General features: G+C 51.9%; 1 protein-coding gene across 5 annotated transcripts in view; it reads left to right on the top strand.

Moving 5' to 3' along the window:
* Positions 1-16,740, top strand: part of LOC133210912 (ankyrin repeat and fibronectin type-III domain-containing protein 1-like) — a 227,458-nt gene that overhangs the window by 65,783 nt on the left and 144,935 nt on the right. For all 5 annotated transcript variants that reach the window (XM_061350763.1, XM_061350762.1, XM_061350759.1 and 2 more), the window contains 2 exons: positions 3,524-3,717; positions 5,904-6,121. In XM_061350763.1, coding sequence (XP_061206747.1) covers positions 3,645-3,717; positions 5,904-6,121 — 291 coding nt within the window. In that variant the 5' untranslated portion in view covers positions 3,524-3,644. The remainder of the gene's footprint in view (positions 1-3,523; positions 3,718-5,903; positions 6,122-16,740) is intronic.

Here is a 16,740-nt window from a genome sequence, read left to right on the forward strand (position 1 = left end):
CTGGTCTAGTGGAAGGTGTCCCTGCCTGTGGCAGGGGGGTGGAACTGGATGAGCTTTAAGGTCCCTTCCAACCCAAACCACTCTAGAAATTATTAATCTGCTCTTACCTCAACCCATGTGATTTACCTTTTTCTGATTCTCTTTCCCATCCCACCCAGAGAGCTGGTATATAGCTGCTGGCTGAGGACACATGAGGTGGTAGATCCACATAGATGGAGTGTGCTTGGGAATTCAAATTCGGATTTCAGATATAAACAGGTTTCTAGTTGCTTTCCTCTTTCATTAATAAATCATTGTCTGCAGCTTTGCAACATTAAAGTTGTTGCTCCTTAGAGGGTGAGAATTCTTCCCTCTTTGCCCCCATTGGATTTGTGTGAGTGGCACTGTAGGCACAAGGGGATGTTAGCACTTAAAATGCTAATGCTGTTCTGCAGGTGATGCTGCTGTACCCAGGTGCCTTTAAAAGAGCTGAGATTTACATGCAAGAAAAAAGGAAGGTTTTGAATGCTGGCAGAGCCCAGGACTCATTTATGCAGCACAGTGATGTGTTAAGTTACAGCCCTGTTGTCTTGTGCCAGTGAAATATGTTACAATGGGAGGTACATACGTTGTACTGAAATAGAAACAACTCTGGATGCTAATTCTGGCTTTGTATCTCCTGGCATATCTTGTTTTCATGTCAGTGTAAGTGAGGCATGGCGCCTGGAGTGGACAGGATGGTTCTGTGCTTGGTGCAGCTGCAACAGTGCCTCTCCAGGGCTAGGGCAGAGCTGTCCCTGTCCTCACAGAGAGAGCTGGGCTTGTTCAGCCTGGAGAAGAGAAAGCTCCTTAAGGGGAGACCTTAGAGCAGCTCCAGTGCCTAAAGGGGCTACAAGAAGCCTGGAGAGGGGCTTTGGGCAAGGGCCTGTAGGGACAGGACAAGGGGGAATGGCTTTAACCTGACAGAGGGGAGACTGAGATGAGCTCTTAGGCAGAAGCTCTTCCCTGTGAGGGTGCTGAGGCGCTGGCACAGGGTGCCCAGAGAAGCTGTGGCTGCCCCATCCCTGGCAGTGTTCAAGGCCAGGTTGGACGGGGCTTGGAGCAACCTGGTCTAGTGGAAGGTGTCCCTTCCAACCTAAATTCTGTGATTCCATGATTGCCTGATAAACAAGGGTGAATGCAGTTAACACATTTCTGTACCTACACACTGAATGTGCTCCCTATCTGAATGTGCTCCCTGTCCCTGCTCTGATGGATGTGTATTTCATGGTGTGAGTGAAAGGGCCCCCAGGGTGGACACAGGGTGTGTCCGGCTCCCGGTACTGTGGCTCCTGCCTTCCACCCATGTGTAGCCACCCCATCCCTTGCTATGTGTCTGCTGCACCAGCAGTGCCATCCCGCAGGAATCACGGTGCAGTGAGTGCGGCTGCTTGCCTGGGAATTGCACCCAATGCCAACAGCGGTTGGGAGCTGCTGTCACACTTGTAATGGGAGTGATAAACGATTATCATAAAGGGAGCAGTGACAAGCGGCCACCGAGAGGCAGGAGCTTCTGCATGGTGTGTTCCTTGTGTGATCTTGTGGCCTGGAGCAGTGGAAATGGAATGAACCCGAATGCTGTAAGGTGCAGGCAGGCAGAGCGCCCTTTTCTTGCCGGGAGCTTGGCTCTGTGCGGTGCTCTGGGATGGGATGAGGATGCTGGTCCAAGCTGGAGGAAGGGCAAGTGAGGGCAGTGGAAACAACCCAAGGTCATCTTGTGTAAGGAGGCTGAAAGAACTTGCCTTAATCAGCCTGAAGAAGCACAGGCTGGAAAGGGCTGTGACTGAAGTGTAATAGCAATTAATCATGGGAGCAAATACCAGAGAGGGAGGATAATTATTTAAGGTAAAGGTTAAAATTGTCACAAGAACAACTGAGCATAAACCAGCTAAGGATTCAATTTTGGATGGGAATTTTAAAGATTTGTATCATTCAGTGTGAGATTTGGGAACAGCCTTGAGACTGCTGAGTTCCCCTCAGGGTGTGCTGGGAGCAGAGTCAGGCTCTGGTGTGGGCTCTGGGGAGCAGGGCACAGGTGACAGTTTTGGGGTGATCTCAGCATACAGCTCTTGGCACTGGGTGTCCTTGTCTCTTGTCTCCTGGGATGCACTGGGAGGACTGTGGCAGCAAGTCAAAGGGAGGTGGTCCTCCCTTTCTACTTGACCCTGATGAGGCCACATCTGCAGTCCTCTGTCCAGTTCTGGGCTCCTCAATACAAGAAAGACAAGGAGCTACTGGAGAGGGTCTGGGAGAGGCCACAAGGATGATCAGGGGTCTGGAGCATCTCTCTTATGAGGAGAGATTGCGGGAGCTGGGCCTGTTTAGTCCAGAGAAGAGCAGACTGAGAGGGGTCTCATCAATGCAGATCAGTATCTCAAAGGCAGGTGCCAGGAGCATGGTGCCAGACCCTTTTCAGTGGTGCTGAGAGACAAGAAGAGGAGCAATGGCCATAAAGTAAAACACAACGAGTTTCATCTCAACATGAGGAATAACTTTCTGCTGCAGGTGGCAGAGCACTGGAACAGGCTGCCAAGGGGGTTTTGTGGTGTTCTCTGCCTCTGGAGACATTCAAACCCCACCACTACAAACTGCTTCTGGTGGCCCTGCTTTGGCAGGGGTTTGAACTGGATGATCTCCAGAGGTCCCTTCCATTCCTAATGATTCTGTGCTTCGGTGATTCTGTCTCCTCACACCATAGCAGTGCTGGGCATCTGTTCCTTTTTATCTCATACCCATTTGTCACAGAATCTTCCCAGCATGGCCTGGGCCAGTCTTATCCCTGAGGATGGCACCTGAGGATCATCCCTTGAGGGAGACTGTGGGGTGAAGCGGGAGAAAAGGGGACCTGCTGCCATGGCCCACTGCAAGGCTCTGGGGTTTTGGAAAAGGTGGCAGCTCACGGTCACACTGCTCACACATTGTGTGTCTCGGTCACCTGTGCACCCCATCATCAAACTCAGTTCAGTTTTGACTCCACGGAGACCTTGTCCTTGTGTTTCTATGTGTTTCATGATACCTTTGTGACCTCTGCAGTACCTGCTGCCTGATTCTGTCTTGCTATAGACCAGATGTTCCCATAGCACATGCCTGAGCACTCCACGGTGCCTGGTTTCCACCACAAAAAGCATTCTGGTGTCTCAGATGATGCTCAGTGCCAAGTGGGTCTTTTATTCTCTTCAAGACAATTCATGTCACTTCAGTCTTAAACCCCCTGGTTGGTTTTTTTTGCCTAATCCTGATTCTCTGTGAGCTTTGAGCTGGCATGGCTGCTAGAATGCTTCACATGCTGATGGTGGCTTGCATCTCGAGATGCAAATCCTAATTAAAATACACTGGTGAAAGAAAATGGCTTTCCTTTAGGACCAGCGTTCAGATGGCAGGTGCAGTTTGGTGTTGGGAAGCCCTATATGCTCTCAGCCCAGTGGCAGCACTGTGTGTTACGGAAGGCTCGTGGCCTGAAGAAGCCACCCCACTGACAGGGGTATCCTGTGTTTTCTCCCTCTAGGTCTCTGGACAGGAAGCTGCAGCGGCCGCTGCTGGGGAAGTCCCGGACGCTGCCCAGCATCCCACAGTCCCCAGTCCTGAGCAGACTTCCCCTCCTCGACCCCGCCGTGTACAGGGAGGAGATGCCAGAACAGAAGCCCTACAAGAAGCACTCAGCCCCTGACCCCCAGAAAGGCTGCACAGTCCCTTCTGCTGGTAAGTAGCTTCTGCTGAGGTTCCACCCTGCCTGCCAGATCCTGGCAAATCTTTCCTGCTTCTCCAGGGGCACAAATTCCTGGGAGAACAGTTGGTCTTGATGATCTTAAAGGTCTTTTCCAACCTAGTTCACTATGATTCTATGGTTCTATGAAATGATGAAATAAATCCAGGTCCAGCCTCTGTGGAGTTTATCCTCCTCTAAAAGCAGCCCTTCCTGGTGAGGTGTGGGCTAATTTTTGCTCTTATCTGAGGCTTTGGGCCCGTTATTTCAACCTCCCCATCTTTCATAGTCTCCAGGCTGAGCAGCAGCCCCAGCTTTTTCAGTGTGTCCTGGTATGGAAGGTGCTCCAGCCCACTGATCATCCTCATGTTCTTCTACTTGTGTGCTGATCCTGATGAAATACCAATAGGGTTGGGATAGCTGCTCTGAACAAGTTTATTTACAAAAACCTGCTGATTACCGAAGTGTTTCAGTGCTTTTGGTGCCAGCAGAATCACACCAGGGCCATAAAAATGATGAGAAAAGAGATTATTAGCACGGAAACAGTGATAAGGGCTGCAATCCAGTGCTGATAGTCCAGTGCTAAATATACCCTTAAAACCCAGCTCCCTTCCAGCAGAATTCTTGTCTATTTATTTTGATTTCTTTTAAATCTACCCTGCTAGTGGTCAGGTCACTGTGAGCTGGATTGATGTCAATGGTTTGCAGCCTGTGTTTCAGTTCCTAATTCTCTGTCAAGTCCTGCCCGGAGAGGACCTTGGCATGGCCAGAGCTTGTCCTGTGCTGGCCACAGTGGAGCTCCAGGTGTGCTGCAGGACCCTGCTGCTACAGGACCCTGCTGTCCTTACAGCCTATTGTGAGAGGGGGTCTTTGATGGGAGGAAGACCTGTGGGACAGCTGGCGGAGGTGGCTCCTTGAGACATGAGGGGGAACCCTTCTGAGTAGGTAGGTAGGTAGGTAACTAGAGGAGACTCCATTCTTTTTAGGTCTTAGGCAGAAGTTCTTCCCTGTGAGGGTGCTGAGGCGCTGGCGCAGGGTGCCCAGAGAAGCTGTGGCTGCCCCATCCCTGGCAGTGTTCAAGGCCAGGTTGGACGGGGCTTGGGGCAACCTGGTCTAGTGGAAGCTGTCCCTGCTTGTGGCAGGGCACTGGGACTGGATGAGCTTTAAGGTCCCTTCCAACCCAAACTCTGTGAGGCTATGATTATCATGAGGATGATAAGGGTGCTGGAGCACCTCCCATGTGAAGAGATGGGAGGCTGGGGACAGGGGATGATGGCTGAGCCATCACAGGTGAGCGCAGGGGCCTTAGGGCTGGTTCCTCCTTCCGCGTGGGATGTTCCTGTATGTTGGGTGGTTCTGCTCCAGGGCTCTGTGCCTGTGTCAGAGCATTCCCAGCGTGGCCCCGGAGCGATGTGATCTGGTGCTGGCAGCCTGGGTCTGGGCTCCGATTGATGTGTTTGTGCATTGAATAATCACAGCTTTCAAACAGCAGTTCCTGTGTTGTGTGAGTTGACATTTGGAGAGGAGCAGGAGCAGCTTATTAAAGTAGGGGAGGAAAAAAGGATGAGATGCAAGTGCTGCGCTCTGGGTCGCCTCTTTGTTCATGGTTTTCAGCTCTCTGCCCCTCTTTCAGCTTGTCCTCTTGGTTCTTATCATTCTGATTTGGTGCCTTCAGAGCCACTGGTAGGACTCTGCACACAGTGACCTGTTTTTACACCCTAAAAAGCTCAGGAAGCTTGGAGAAGAGGTGTGTGTTGAGAGGCAGGAGATGGAGCAGTTGGCTGTGGTTGGGGCTTGGAGCAACCTAGTCTGGTGGAAGGTGTCCCTGCCCATAGCAAGGGGTTGGAACTGGATGAGTTTTCAGATCCCTTTCAACTCAAACCATTCCAGGTTTCTATGATAACTGCAGTAGTGCCTGGAGGCTTCACCTCTGGCCAAGTCTTCATTGTGCTCAACTGCATTTGACCCATCCCAGCCAGGAAGATACTGGGGACATGAGGCTGGACATGGTGGAGCATGGGGTACATGAGGCTTGCAGCAGGGATGTGCCCTCAACCTCCTCTGAGTTCTGCATCACCCATCCCCATGGCATGCTGGTGGGGTGGGGTGGGCATCCCCAGGTGGACTGAGGGATACAACATGTCCTGGGCTTTGGCTCTGATGGGGTGGCATGTCCTTCTAGGGGAGGCCTGGCGGCTGGAGGATGACTGTACGGACCCCCGCCAGGATTCCCAGCTTGGCACAGCGGTGGAGGATGCCCCATTTGGCTACTTCCGCACCCGCTCCTTCTACATGAGGAAGAGTCTGTCGGTGGACAACCACCTTGGCTCCCTCAGCTATGCTGCCCACCCAGCTGAGACCAAGGCCGAGCGTGTCAAGACCAAGCTACGGCGGCAGTTTGTGAGTACTGGGGAGTCTGCCCCCTCTGCATTTGTATATGTGCGTCCTCCTGAAACCATCAACACATCAGAGAGCTATTTTTATGCTCAGCATTTCCAAAACAACACATAAAGAGGCTGCTCCAGCCTGGTGGAGCAGATGGTGGCAGCTCAAGGTTGCCCACTCTGTGACAGAGCCCCTCTCCATGATATTGCTTACTGGGTGATGTGCAGGGCAAGTATCTGGATGCTGCTGCCCAAAGGATGGAGTGAGATTGGAAGTAGGAAGTGAGTTTTCCATCCTTTGCCTCATATATGTGAGCAACTGGGTCTATTCAGCGGTCTGCCCTGGGCCAGCCAATGGGTGCAGTGAGGGGCTGGGTTGCTGAGATCAACCTTGGACAGCTTCAGCCTTCGGTGGGGCCATCCTGGTGGCAGGATGGCAGGGATATGGCAGGGCTACACTGCGGCTGCAGGTGCTCTGATCAATGTTTCATGGGCTTTGTCTTTTGTCTTCCCTAAGACACCAGAGATGGGGGTTCGGGTGTCCTTCCTCCTGCCTGTTACTGGCTGTGGGGTTGTAATGAGGGCTCGGGTGTCCTTGTGCTGAAAAGCACTTGGTGTTGATTGGCAATGGGTGGGAGCATCAATACAATGGGATCAGACATCCATGTAACCTAAAGTGCCGCTAAGAGCTGCCAACTGAGGCATTGGACCTCCAATGTCATTCAACTTCCTCTAGCCCAGAGGAGAGGCTGATCCCCCACCGGGTTGCACAGGCTTGTGCTGCTTCTGGTGTCCCTGGGGCTGTGTCACTACTGCATACTGTGGTTTTCGGCTCTCTGCTGGGATGGGCTGATGAACATCCCCACTGCAGGAGGGCAGACCTGACCTCAGCAACGTGTTGATTCTTTTCCATGTGCAGCAAAAGTGGGTGTCCATGGAGGTGAGTCTGGGGGAGCTACCTGTGGTGCCTGTGAACTGCTTCTGTGGGAGCTGCTGCCTTCAGGCTCAGGATGCAGTGACAGCCTCAGGGATGGACATGAGCAGAAGCGGGATAGGGCTTCTGGTGAGTGGCTGAAGGATGTTGCAGGTGTTTAAGATGAGGTGGTCCTGCTGCCGGCTAAGGTACTGGGTCTGCTTTATCTGTCTTTCAGCCTGGATCTGCAGCACCAAGCTGCCCCCAGGACAGTGGGAGGATGGGCAGGTCACTGAGATGTTGCGGTCTTTGCGTCTTTCAGTATCTCTGTGGGACCTGCCACCCACAGCCTCACTTATGCAGTGGGGATGGGCACAAAAGGTGTGGAAGGACTTGTGCTCTCTGCACCACCCCGGTGCCTGCAGAGAGCTGGGCTCTGCTCTTCCCCATGGGGCACCCTGCTGGCTGCTCAGCACCATGTCAGCACCTGTCTGTGCTATCTCTGTCTAGTTTGCTTTGGCCTTTGGATTCACGGGGTTTTGGGGATCTCTAGCTTTCCTTGGTGAACCCATGGAGCTGACTGTTCATCTAGAAACAGAGCAGGGTTTTTTTAGGGTGTTTTTTTTTTTCCCTCTTCTTGCTATGTCATTTCCCTCTTCTTGCTATGTTTGCTTTAACAGCTATGAGATGTTGCTGTAGGCTTGGCCATGGGCTGAGACCTTGTGAGACCTACTGAGAAACACAGGTTCATCCTACCTGGAGAGGGCATCAGCAGGGCGCTTCAGTGGAGGTTTGGGGCTGTGAGCTGCAGGGTGCTGAGCCAGCAGCTCATCAGCTGAGGCTTGGGCTGGTGCTGGACCAGTATTTCCCACCCAGGTAGAGAGCCTGGATTTGAAGTTCAGACTAATGGTTCTGCTGACCTAGGGAAGTTATTTCCAAGAGCAGGTTGCTAGTGCTGAGCTCCATGTCCTCCCAAGGTTTGGCAATTGTTTTCCATCCCCGTGCTGGAGGCATTCTACTTTCACAGAATCCAAGATTGGTTTGGGGTGGAAGGGACCTTAAAGCTCATCCAGTTCCAACCCCCCTGCCAGAGGCAGGGACGCCTTCCACTAGATCAGGTTGCTCCAAGCCCCATCCAACCTGGCCTTGAACACTGCCAGGGATGGGGCAGCCACAGCTTCTCTGGGCACCCTGTGCCAGTCCCTGGCTGGCACTGTAGGAGAGAACAGGATTTGCCTTTCCCACAGTGGCTCATATGGGACCTTTCAGGAAAGTCCATATTTAAAGCTTGATTCATTTTTCCAGGCTGTTGCACTTATCCAGCTTGTAACAGTAGATTTCTGGCTGTGCTGACAGTTTGAGCTGCTTTTGCCTTGTGATGCAGCTCCTTGGCTTTCTATTTTGGGAATTGCTGAGTGAGGGGGGGGAAGATGCAGGGTTTTTAAGGGGGCATCCAGGACTCCAACCTGGCAGGGTGATGGAGGCGGGGCAGAGCTGCTGCCCACATTCCCCCTGTGCTGTGCAGATGTCTTGCATCCACTTGATGAGCCTCTATGCCTAATGAGGCTTTATTTTGGTCCTGGGCATCTAAGCTTCTCTGAGGGAGAATTTCTTATAGCTCATGTGGAAACATTGGAAGCTGCCTCCCTGGATCCCAGGGATGGGGTGCTGGGGTGCTGAGGTAGCTCTTGGCTTCTCAGATGGTGCACCTGCAAATCCTGCTTGGTCCTGTTCCCCAGGAGCAGCCCTTCCCATGGCTGCCATCCTCTGGGAGTGTGGTGGAGGGCAGATTTCCCCCAGCCATGGTGGGGTGGTGTGTGCATGCAGTCCCGCTGCTGGCATGTGATGGATCTGCACGTACAGATGACTTGAATTTGCATAATTTGAATTGTTAATGAATCCCAGTTTTTGCGATTGTCACCATGAGTTTTCTTTCTAATAAGCCTTTCCTTTAACTCCTTTAAGGCTTGGAACATTGGCGAGATCCTCTTCCACCTTTGAGGAAGAGGAGCATCTAATGGCTTTTGATACCTGCCTGTCACATGGCTCGCAAGCCTTACCCCTGTGGGTCCAGCACATCTGTGCTGTGATGGAGGCTTGTGGCCATGGCCAGGGCTGTGCTCTGGGACCTGCTTGTGTGGTTTTGGGTCACTTGGTGATGGACAAGGGGCTGTGTTGGGTTTTTAGCTCCACTGGCTCTGGGCTGCCTCTGAGATGGCAGTGAGGAGCAGGGATGAGACCTCCTGGGGGAGCAGAAGAGCACGCTGGCTGTGTTACAGGCTGTGCTGAAACTCCTGAGCTTCACAGGAGGCCTGCTCAATAAAGGTGGAATTAACCCTATTGAACTCATTGTTAGTCTTACAGAGCATTAAAGGAGGTCACACAGGACTGAGTCATGGTCTGTGGTGACTGCTAGGATAGGCAGTGCAGATTACATCACAGCTCTGGCTGAATTTATACTCTTGTTTTTCCCCTTGGCCCTGTCCTCCTGGTCCTGCCCACTGACGCTGTGATGTTACAAGGAAACCTGTTAAGCTGCTAGTGCAGATCCTGTTGGTCCCCAAAAGTGGAAGCGCCAGCAGTGCCTGGGGTCCTGGGTGCTGGCTGATGGGCCATTAGCTTGGTTTACAGCAGATCATGTGTGTTTCAACTCAGCGAGACTCAAGTTTGTGTTGCTTCCCTGTCTGTGTTCTCATGCAGCAATTAATTTTCATTTTTAATTATTATTATTTTCTGTATGGTGTGTTTTTCCAGGCAGTTATGCTGTTAGGAAATGTCTGTGCCCTCCAGGAAAGACCTAGAGCACTGTTTGTGTTGGGAGCTCTGCAGATGAGTTGCACAGAGGTAATCCTTGCCTTACAACACCCGTAATGAAGGAGGAAAGGCTAATTGGAATGGTAGAGCCTGGGAAAAGGAGGCATGAGAAGACAAACTGGCTTTGTGGCAGAAACCTGGTCAAATGCGGTGCTCACTGGAGTTACGAACATTGCCTGGACTCTAGAAAGAGGCAGGTGTTGACTGACATGTACCCATCCAGGTTTTCCTATTCCCATGGCTAATGATCAATCCAGGGGCTCCTCCTCTTCCTGATGGACATTGCAGTGATGCTGAGGAGCTGGAGCAGTCTGTGCAGAAGCCATCTTGCCCCAGTAGCACTGGACCATGGGATGTGACTATCCTGGACTGAGTGCTTGGTGCCAGGCAGAGCCTGGAGCAGAACGGTTTCTGCTTAGTGGGACCCATCCCTGTGTTACCACAAAGCGTGCAGGGACTTTCTGAGTTCCTTGGGTGCAGCCCATTATCTCCTGTGTGCAGCAGTGCTGGGGGCTCTGATGTGATGCTTTGGTGACAGCAAAGTCAGACTCAGCCCCGCTGTAATCCCACCGATGCCAGGGAAGTGACTGCAGTGCTAACACTCCTGCTGCCTCGTTTTATGTTATGTGATGCAAACTGTGCTCTCTCATCCCTGACCTGAGCAGCCACCCACTCGATACTTGTTTGTGCCCTGTCGTTGAGTGCAACAAATATTAAAAGTTCAGCCTGGAGCGGGCCAGCTGTGTTTCATAGAATCATGGAATGGTTTGGGCTGGAAGGACTGGAGCTCCACAGCTCCACATCCCTCTTGTGCTGTTGCCCCAGAGCTGGATCAGGACTGCAGGGGGGTCTCCCCAGAGCACAGCAGAGGGGGACAATCCCCTCCCTCTCATGCTGCTCACGTTCTGGGGATGCAGCCCAGCACATGGGGGGGTTCTGGGGTCAGGGGCTCACTGAAGCTGGGTTGTGGGAAGCTGCTCATTGACCAACACCCCCAAGTCCTTCTCCTCAGGGCTGCTCTGGATCATGTCTTTGCCCATGAAGAGGTCACTGGAGTGATGAAGGTGGTACTGCCCTCAGTGGCTGCCTTAAGGACGTAAATACAAAGGTGGATGGAAGATGCTCACAGTGTGTCCCATGCCTGTGCCTGCCCCCACCTCGAAATGATGCTCACTTGGCAACTATTGCTCATTTATAAGTCTTAAAAAGACATATGACCCTGGTAAATAACATGACACTTGAGCTGGGGATTCTGTGATTGGTTTTGATTTGAATGCTGGCATTTCACAGGCTGGATCTTAGTGCGAACTATATCTCATTTCCCAGCGCCCTTACAAGAGAAGATGCAGGCTGGCTTTGGTCCTAAGTTGGGCCTTTCCAATTAACTTATGCAAACTGCTAAGAAATAACTTCTAGATTCAAAACACAATAAAGGCAATTAAAGCCTGCTGCAATTTCCCTGCAAACCCAGTGTTTGCTCCCTCTGCTGGCTTTGCGTTGGGAAGGATCAACCTGTGTCCAGCCTGCATGGGTATGGGGATGCTGGTGGAGCACAAGGCTGGCTTGGGAGGTGATGGAGAGAAAATCCATTGAGCTGACAGAGTGAAAAGCAGCAACTTTCCAGTGTCCAATGAATTTGCATTTTACTTCTGGGCAAGAAGCATCAAATGCACAGAGAGCCCTGGGGCTGAGGGGAGGGAAGCAGAGTCCTAAGCCAAGGTCCAATTTTATTCTGCTTCTCCCAGCTAGACTTACTAAAAATGTGCACTGTGTTCTTTGGTATTTGCTTCGTGTGGAAGAAGAAAACAACCACTGAGTTATACCAAGTGAGACATTAGCTGTGCTCATCTCTGGGGCCACCAACACAAGAGGCATGTGGAGCTGTTGGAGGGAGTCCAGAGGAGGCCACAGAGATGCTGTGAGGGCTGGAGCAGCTCTGCTCTGGAGCCAGGCTGAGAGAGCTGGGCTGGTTCAGCCTGGAGAAGAGAAGGCTCCTTAAGGGGAGACCTTAGAGCAGCTCCAGTGCCTAAAGGGGCTACAAGAAAGCTGGAGAGGGGCTTTGGGCAAGGGCCTGTAGGGACAGGACAAGGGGGAATGGCTTTAACCTGACAGAGGGGAGACTGAGATGAGCTCTTAGGCAGAAGTTCTTCCCTGTGAGGGTGCTGAGGCGCTGGCACAGGGTGCCCAGATAAGCTGTGGCTGCCCCATCCCTGGCAGTGTTCAAGGCCAGGTTGGACGGGGCTTGGAGCAACCTGGTCTAGTGGAAGGTGTCCCTGCCCATGGCAGGGGTTTGGGACTGGATGAGCTTTAAGGTCCTTCCAACCCAAACCAGTCTGGGATTCCATGATCATTTCATGAGCTAGAGTATTCCTTCTCTGCTACAGGACCAGTGCCTTACAATGTGAACCTGGGATGATTTTTCAGCTTATTGCTGCATCCTGTTTTGGGTCCCAATGATCAGGGTGGGCTCGGGATGCTCTGGGCTGCAGCCAGAGCTGGCCCAGTGCATGGAGAACTAAACACTTTTGGATGGCTCAGTCTTGCTGAGGACATGAAGCCTTATGCTGGCAGGACCCTGACCATTTTCTGGTTGAGGTTATGTGGTGTCTCAGCCCAGCACGGCTTCTCTACCTGCCTTCTTTGGCTAGTTGTCCACTGGGTGTGATGGTGACAGTGGCCAGATATCTGCTGCTGAGGCCCATCCTGGCTTCTGCATTGAGCCAGAGAGGATGTGGCTCCAGGCAGTGTTCCTGTTCATGCCACAATGTACAGCCTGATAGGTTTTGTCTGCCTGATTTCGTGTTCTTCTCACTTCTGGGCTTTGTGGTGGCTTTTTTGCCACCAAGAGTGGCTTCATGACTGTGGGTCCCTGGATCCCAGCTTGGTTGCTGCTCAGACCAAGTACAGCCTCTACTGACCGTAGGGCCTATTGGTCCACCTTCAGACCTTTTTTGTGTTTCCTGTGGTAGATCTGCTTCTCCTTTTGAGCTTTCCCTGATACCAGGCAGCAAATCTGATTGCTGTAGTCTGTCCCTATACAGCTTGGACCTCTCAGTCTTCAGGTCTTTGAGTGTTTTTGATCTGAGGAAGGCAAGTGCCCCAGGTTCATGAGTAATACAATCCCCAAAATACATATAATTAGGTATTGGAGAGTGCCAACAAAGAAGATACTTTGAAAGCCTGAGGTTTAAATGCTTCAGAGCACTTCTCTGCAAGGAAATCCATGCAGTATTGTGCCTGAATAAGCCCTTTTGGACATTGTTGTGGCTTTGTATAGGCTCTGGCAAGTGGATTTAGCTGCAGAACTGGGAGCAATTTAGTGTAGTGACTGTCTGCAGGTGGCATTTGGTGTGTGCTGGATGCCATCAGTGGATGGTACAAGCCCTCAGGAGGTGCAGCTTGCTGGAGATGTGCAGGGTAAATCACCAGAGTGCTGTGAAGTGCTTTCTCTGTTAGATCTGTGCAGGTCCAAGAGATGCTCGGTGGTGTCAGGGGCTGGGTGCAGTAGCAGTTCTGTGCTGCAAGAGGTCTCTGCAGCACTGCACTTCAGCATGCTGCTACCCATGGCAGAGCAGCAGCTCCTCGGGCTGCTTTAACTTTGCTTCCCCTTCTCTGGAAGAAGGGCTTCGCTTCACCTATCCCTGCCCTCGCTGGAAAGCGTGGAGTTCCCTTCAGCCTCACGGTCTCCACACTGTTCCTTGCCCCTGGGAGCCTGGGGAAAGCTGCCAGAGCTCATCAAAGCACTAGGGTCACCGTGTCCAAATGCAGTGGTGACATCTGCACGCTCATCCTGAAATGAGAGCTGCACAGCTCTGTGCTCTCCCTGCATCTGCATCTGGATCCTAGGCTTGGCTCTTCGCTGCTGTCAGCTTTCCAGTGTGAGCTGTGATGGTGAGGACAGTGCTGGGACATGGGCCTGGTGCCACCCAGAGTGTGGTCATCCTGCTCCAGGCACTAAGAGTCCCAGCACCAATTAGAATCATAGAATCACAGTCTGGTTTGGGTTGGAAAGGACCTTAACACATCCAGGTCCAAACTCCTGCCATGGGCAGAGACAATCCCATGTAGGGTTTGCTGCCTGCTTGGCTTTGCTGGACCTCAGCTAAGGAGCAAGTGACTTTGAGGGATGTTGTTGCAGACCAGAAACTGTATTTTCTGGCATAAAGACTCATTTATCTGTCCCTCCTGTGTCTGCAGCTTTCGTGGCAGCTTAGCAGTGGCAGAGCTGATCATCAATCCCGCCTCTTCCCTGTATGAACAGCTTCAGTGGCAGTGCATGTGACAGGACAGTCTTCATGCTGCTTCACCAGACACTGGCACGTATCTGGGGCCACCAACTGAAGAGGAACAGGGAGCTGTTGGAGTCAGTCCAGAGGAGGCCATGGAGATGCTGCGAGGGCTGGAGCAGCTCTGCTCTGGAGCCAGGCTGAGAGAGCTGGGCTGGTTCAGCCTGGAGAAGAGAAGGCTCCTTAAGGGGAGACCTTGGAGCAGCTCCAGTGCCTAAAGGGGCTACAAGAAAGCTGGAGAGGGGCTTTGGACAAGGGCCTGTAGGGACAGGACAAGGGGGAATGGCTTTAACCTGACAGTGAAGCAGAGGTTTGGAGAAGGAGCTGGCAGTGATCTCAAAGAGGATGTCAGAGGCTGAAGATTAAGCGGAGCATTTCCGGTGGGAACCAGACGGTGTCTGGGGTCGGGTGTCACCTCGCTGTGACGGCAACAACAGCCTTGCAGCTCTTGGGAAGGATGGAAAAAGAAAGGATCCTGAAACCTAAGAGCTGTTTTGCTATTTACTTTGGTTCTGTTTTTACTCCAAGAATAGAAACAAAGACGATGGATTTGCATCACCAGGAGCAACTTGAGGAGCGAGGAGGAAGCGGTGGGGCCTCATTAGGAGCAGGAATGTGCTGGCAAAGGGAGGGCCTGGTGACAGGGAGACGGTTTGACCTGGGGGGTCCTATTTGCATGTTGCTCATCTCTCATCTCCCTCCTTGTGTTTTAGGTTTTTGCTTAGTTTGTGAGCTTCAGAAATACAAACCTTATCTCTGCAAGGGAGCACTTGCGGAGGCAGAAATAGCCCCGGATCAATGGAGAGAAAGGTGCCTTTGGAGGCTGCCCCACTTGCATAGTGGTGCCTTGATCTCCTGGAAAGAAAAGGAGATTTATCTCTTTTGGCGCTATTTAGAGGTCTCTGCCTGTCACATGCGAAGAGCTGGTTTTCCTCCCTCCTGCTGCTGCAGTCACATCTCCGGTCTGAGCCTGGTCGCACCAGAGGACTAAGAATAGCTGCACAGGGGTGGTGATGGGTGGCTGTGTGGCTGCAGCTGTGGGACCTTCAGCCTCACTGACCCTTGCCCTGGAGGAGGAGGGGGGATGGGAGTAGGCTGTGCTGAAGGGAGCTGGGATGGATGCTTTGGCTGTGGAGTTCTTGACACCTTGTTCCATGGAAAGGGGTGCACTTGGTGCCAGCTGCTGAATCTCGTCTTGCTGAAGCCTCCAAGAAGCCCAGGAGAAGGTGAATTGGGACCCAGGAATGACTGGCAGTCGAGAAAGGCAGAACAATGCATTTGTGGGGGTGAGAATTTCCCTCTGATTTCTTTGGCTGTTACAGAAGGGGATTTCAAAGGTAGAATAACTTTTCTGAGATGCCCACTTACCACTGTGACAACATTCAACTTCTAGATCTTCCCAATTTCTGCCAGCAGAAATGCCCTGTCTTCTGAAGAGGTTCAGCACTTCTGGATGCCTTGAGTAAAACAGTAAAAAAGCTGCTGTCCTGGAAAGCACACAATTTCCCTGTGGGGTGGTGGGGTCTTGATACTTCTGCTTCAGTCCTGGGTCCCTGTAATCTCCTGGGAAGGAGAGGGAGGAAACTGATTGCTGCAGGAGACCAGGTATGGAGTTTCACGTAGGCAAGCTCCCTAGGAAGGAGCACTGATAGGGCCATGCTGGGTCTGGGTCCTTGTTCAACTCCTACATTCAACTACAGCACTAACTGCATTGCATGGAGAGGAGGAGGCACACACATCTCTGGTACGCCATGGTGGAGGTGAGCATGTGCTGGGTCTGGCTTGGGTTCATGGTGCTTCCCCTCTGGTGGGGACCTTTCCCTTTCAGTAGTAGGCTTCTGTGTTTTTATGGGTTCCTCTTTCAGTTTTGAAAGACAATAGCAAATCCAGCTCATAGCTCAGCTGGTTCATCCAGGCTTTTGTTCAAATGACCATTCACTGGTCCTTGTGACTGTTTAACATACCTTTGGTCAGCATCTGTGGCTTTGGCTCTGGGACAATAGGTCTTGCTGCTTGGCTGGTAGGACAAGAGCATTGGCTGCCCCAAAAGTAGGGAAAGCGCTGCAGACTTTGCTTGCCATGAAAAGGAACCAACTCCTTGCTCTGGGCTTATGCCTCATGGTGCTCCACATGGCTTCCCTGGGAGGCTTTCTGTTGCTGACCTCAGTTTCTCCTGTGGGCAGGATTCCAGGTGGGAAGCAGGAGATGTGCTGGAGACCTACCTTCCCAGGTACTTACCTACCATCCTCCATCTTCTTCCTGAGAGATGGCATTATCACCACAGAGCTGTTTTCCATGATTATGCAGTGCCTGGAAAATCAGCAAGCTGCTTTGTCATCCGAGAAGCCCAAGTGGAGAAATTGCAGCTCTTCAGCTCAAGTATTGCTGCTGAGTGACTTAAATAACTGGAGCATCGTCAGATGTTGCCTGCTTTGAGTCTACCTTGTGCCTGTTTGATAGAATGAGCTGAAGCTGATGTGAGCTTTATTAGTTGGGCCTGTTTTCCTGGGCTTATACACCGATTTAACACCTGCAGGGTAAACTATCTGTAGTTCCTGATCAAAGTGCTTTTCTTTCCTTATACGTGGCCATAGGCATCCATAGGTGATACAGCAAAGCTTA

The sequence above is a fragment of the Neopsephotus bourkii genome, unplaced genomic scaffold (assembly GCF_033783945.1).
Source record: "Neopsephotus bourkii isolate Nb327-2 ecotype Australia unplaced genomic scaffold, CSIRO-AGI_Nbou_v1 NB_533, whole genome shotgun sequence".
NCBI lineage: Eukaryota > Metazoa > Chordata > Aves > Psittaciformes > Psittacidae > Neopsephotus > Neopsephotus bourkii.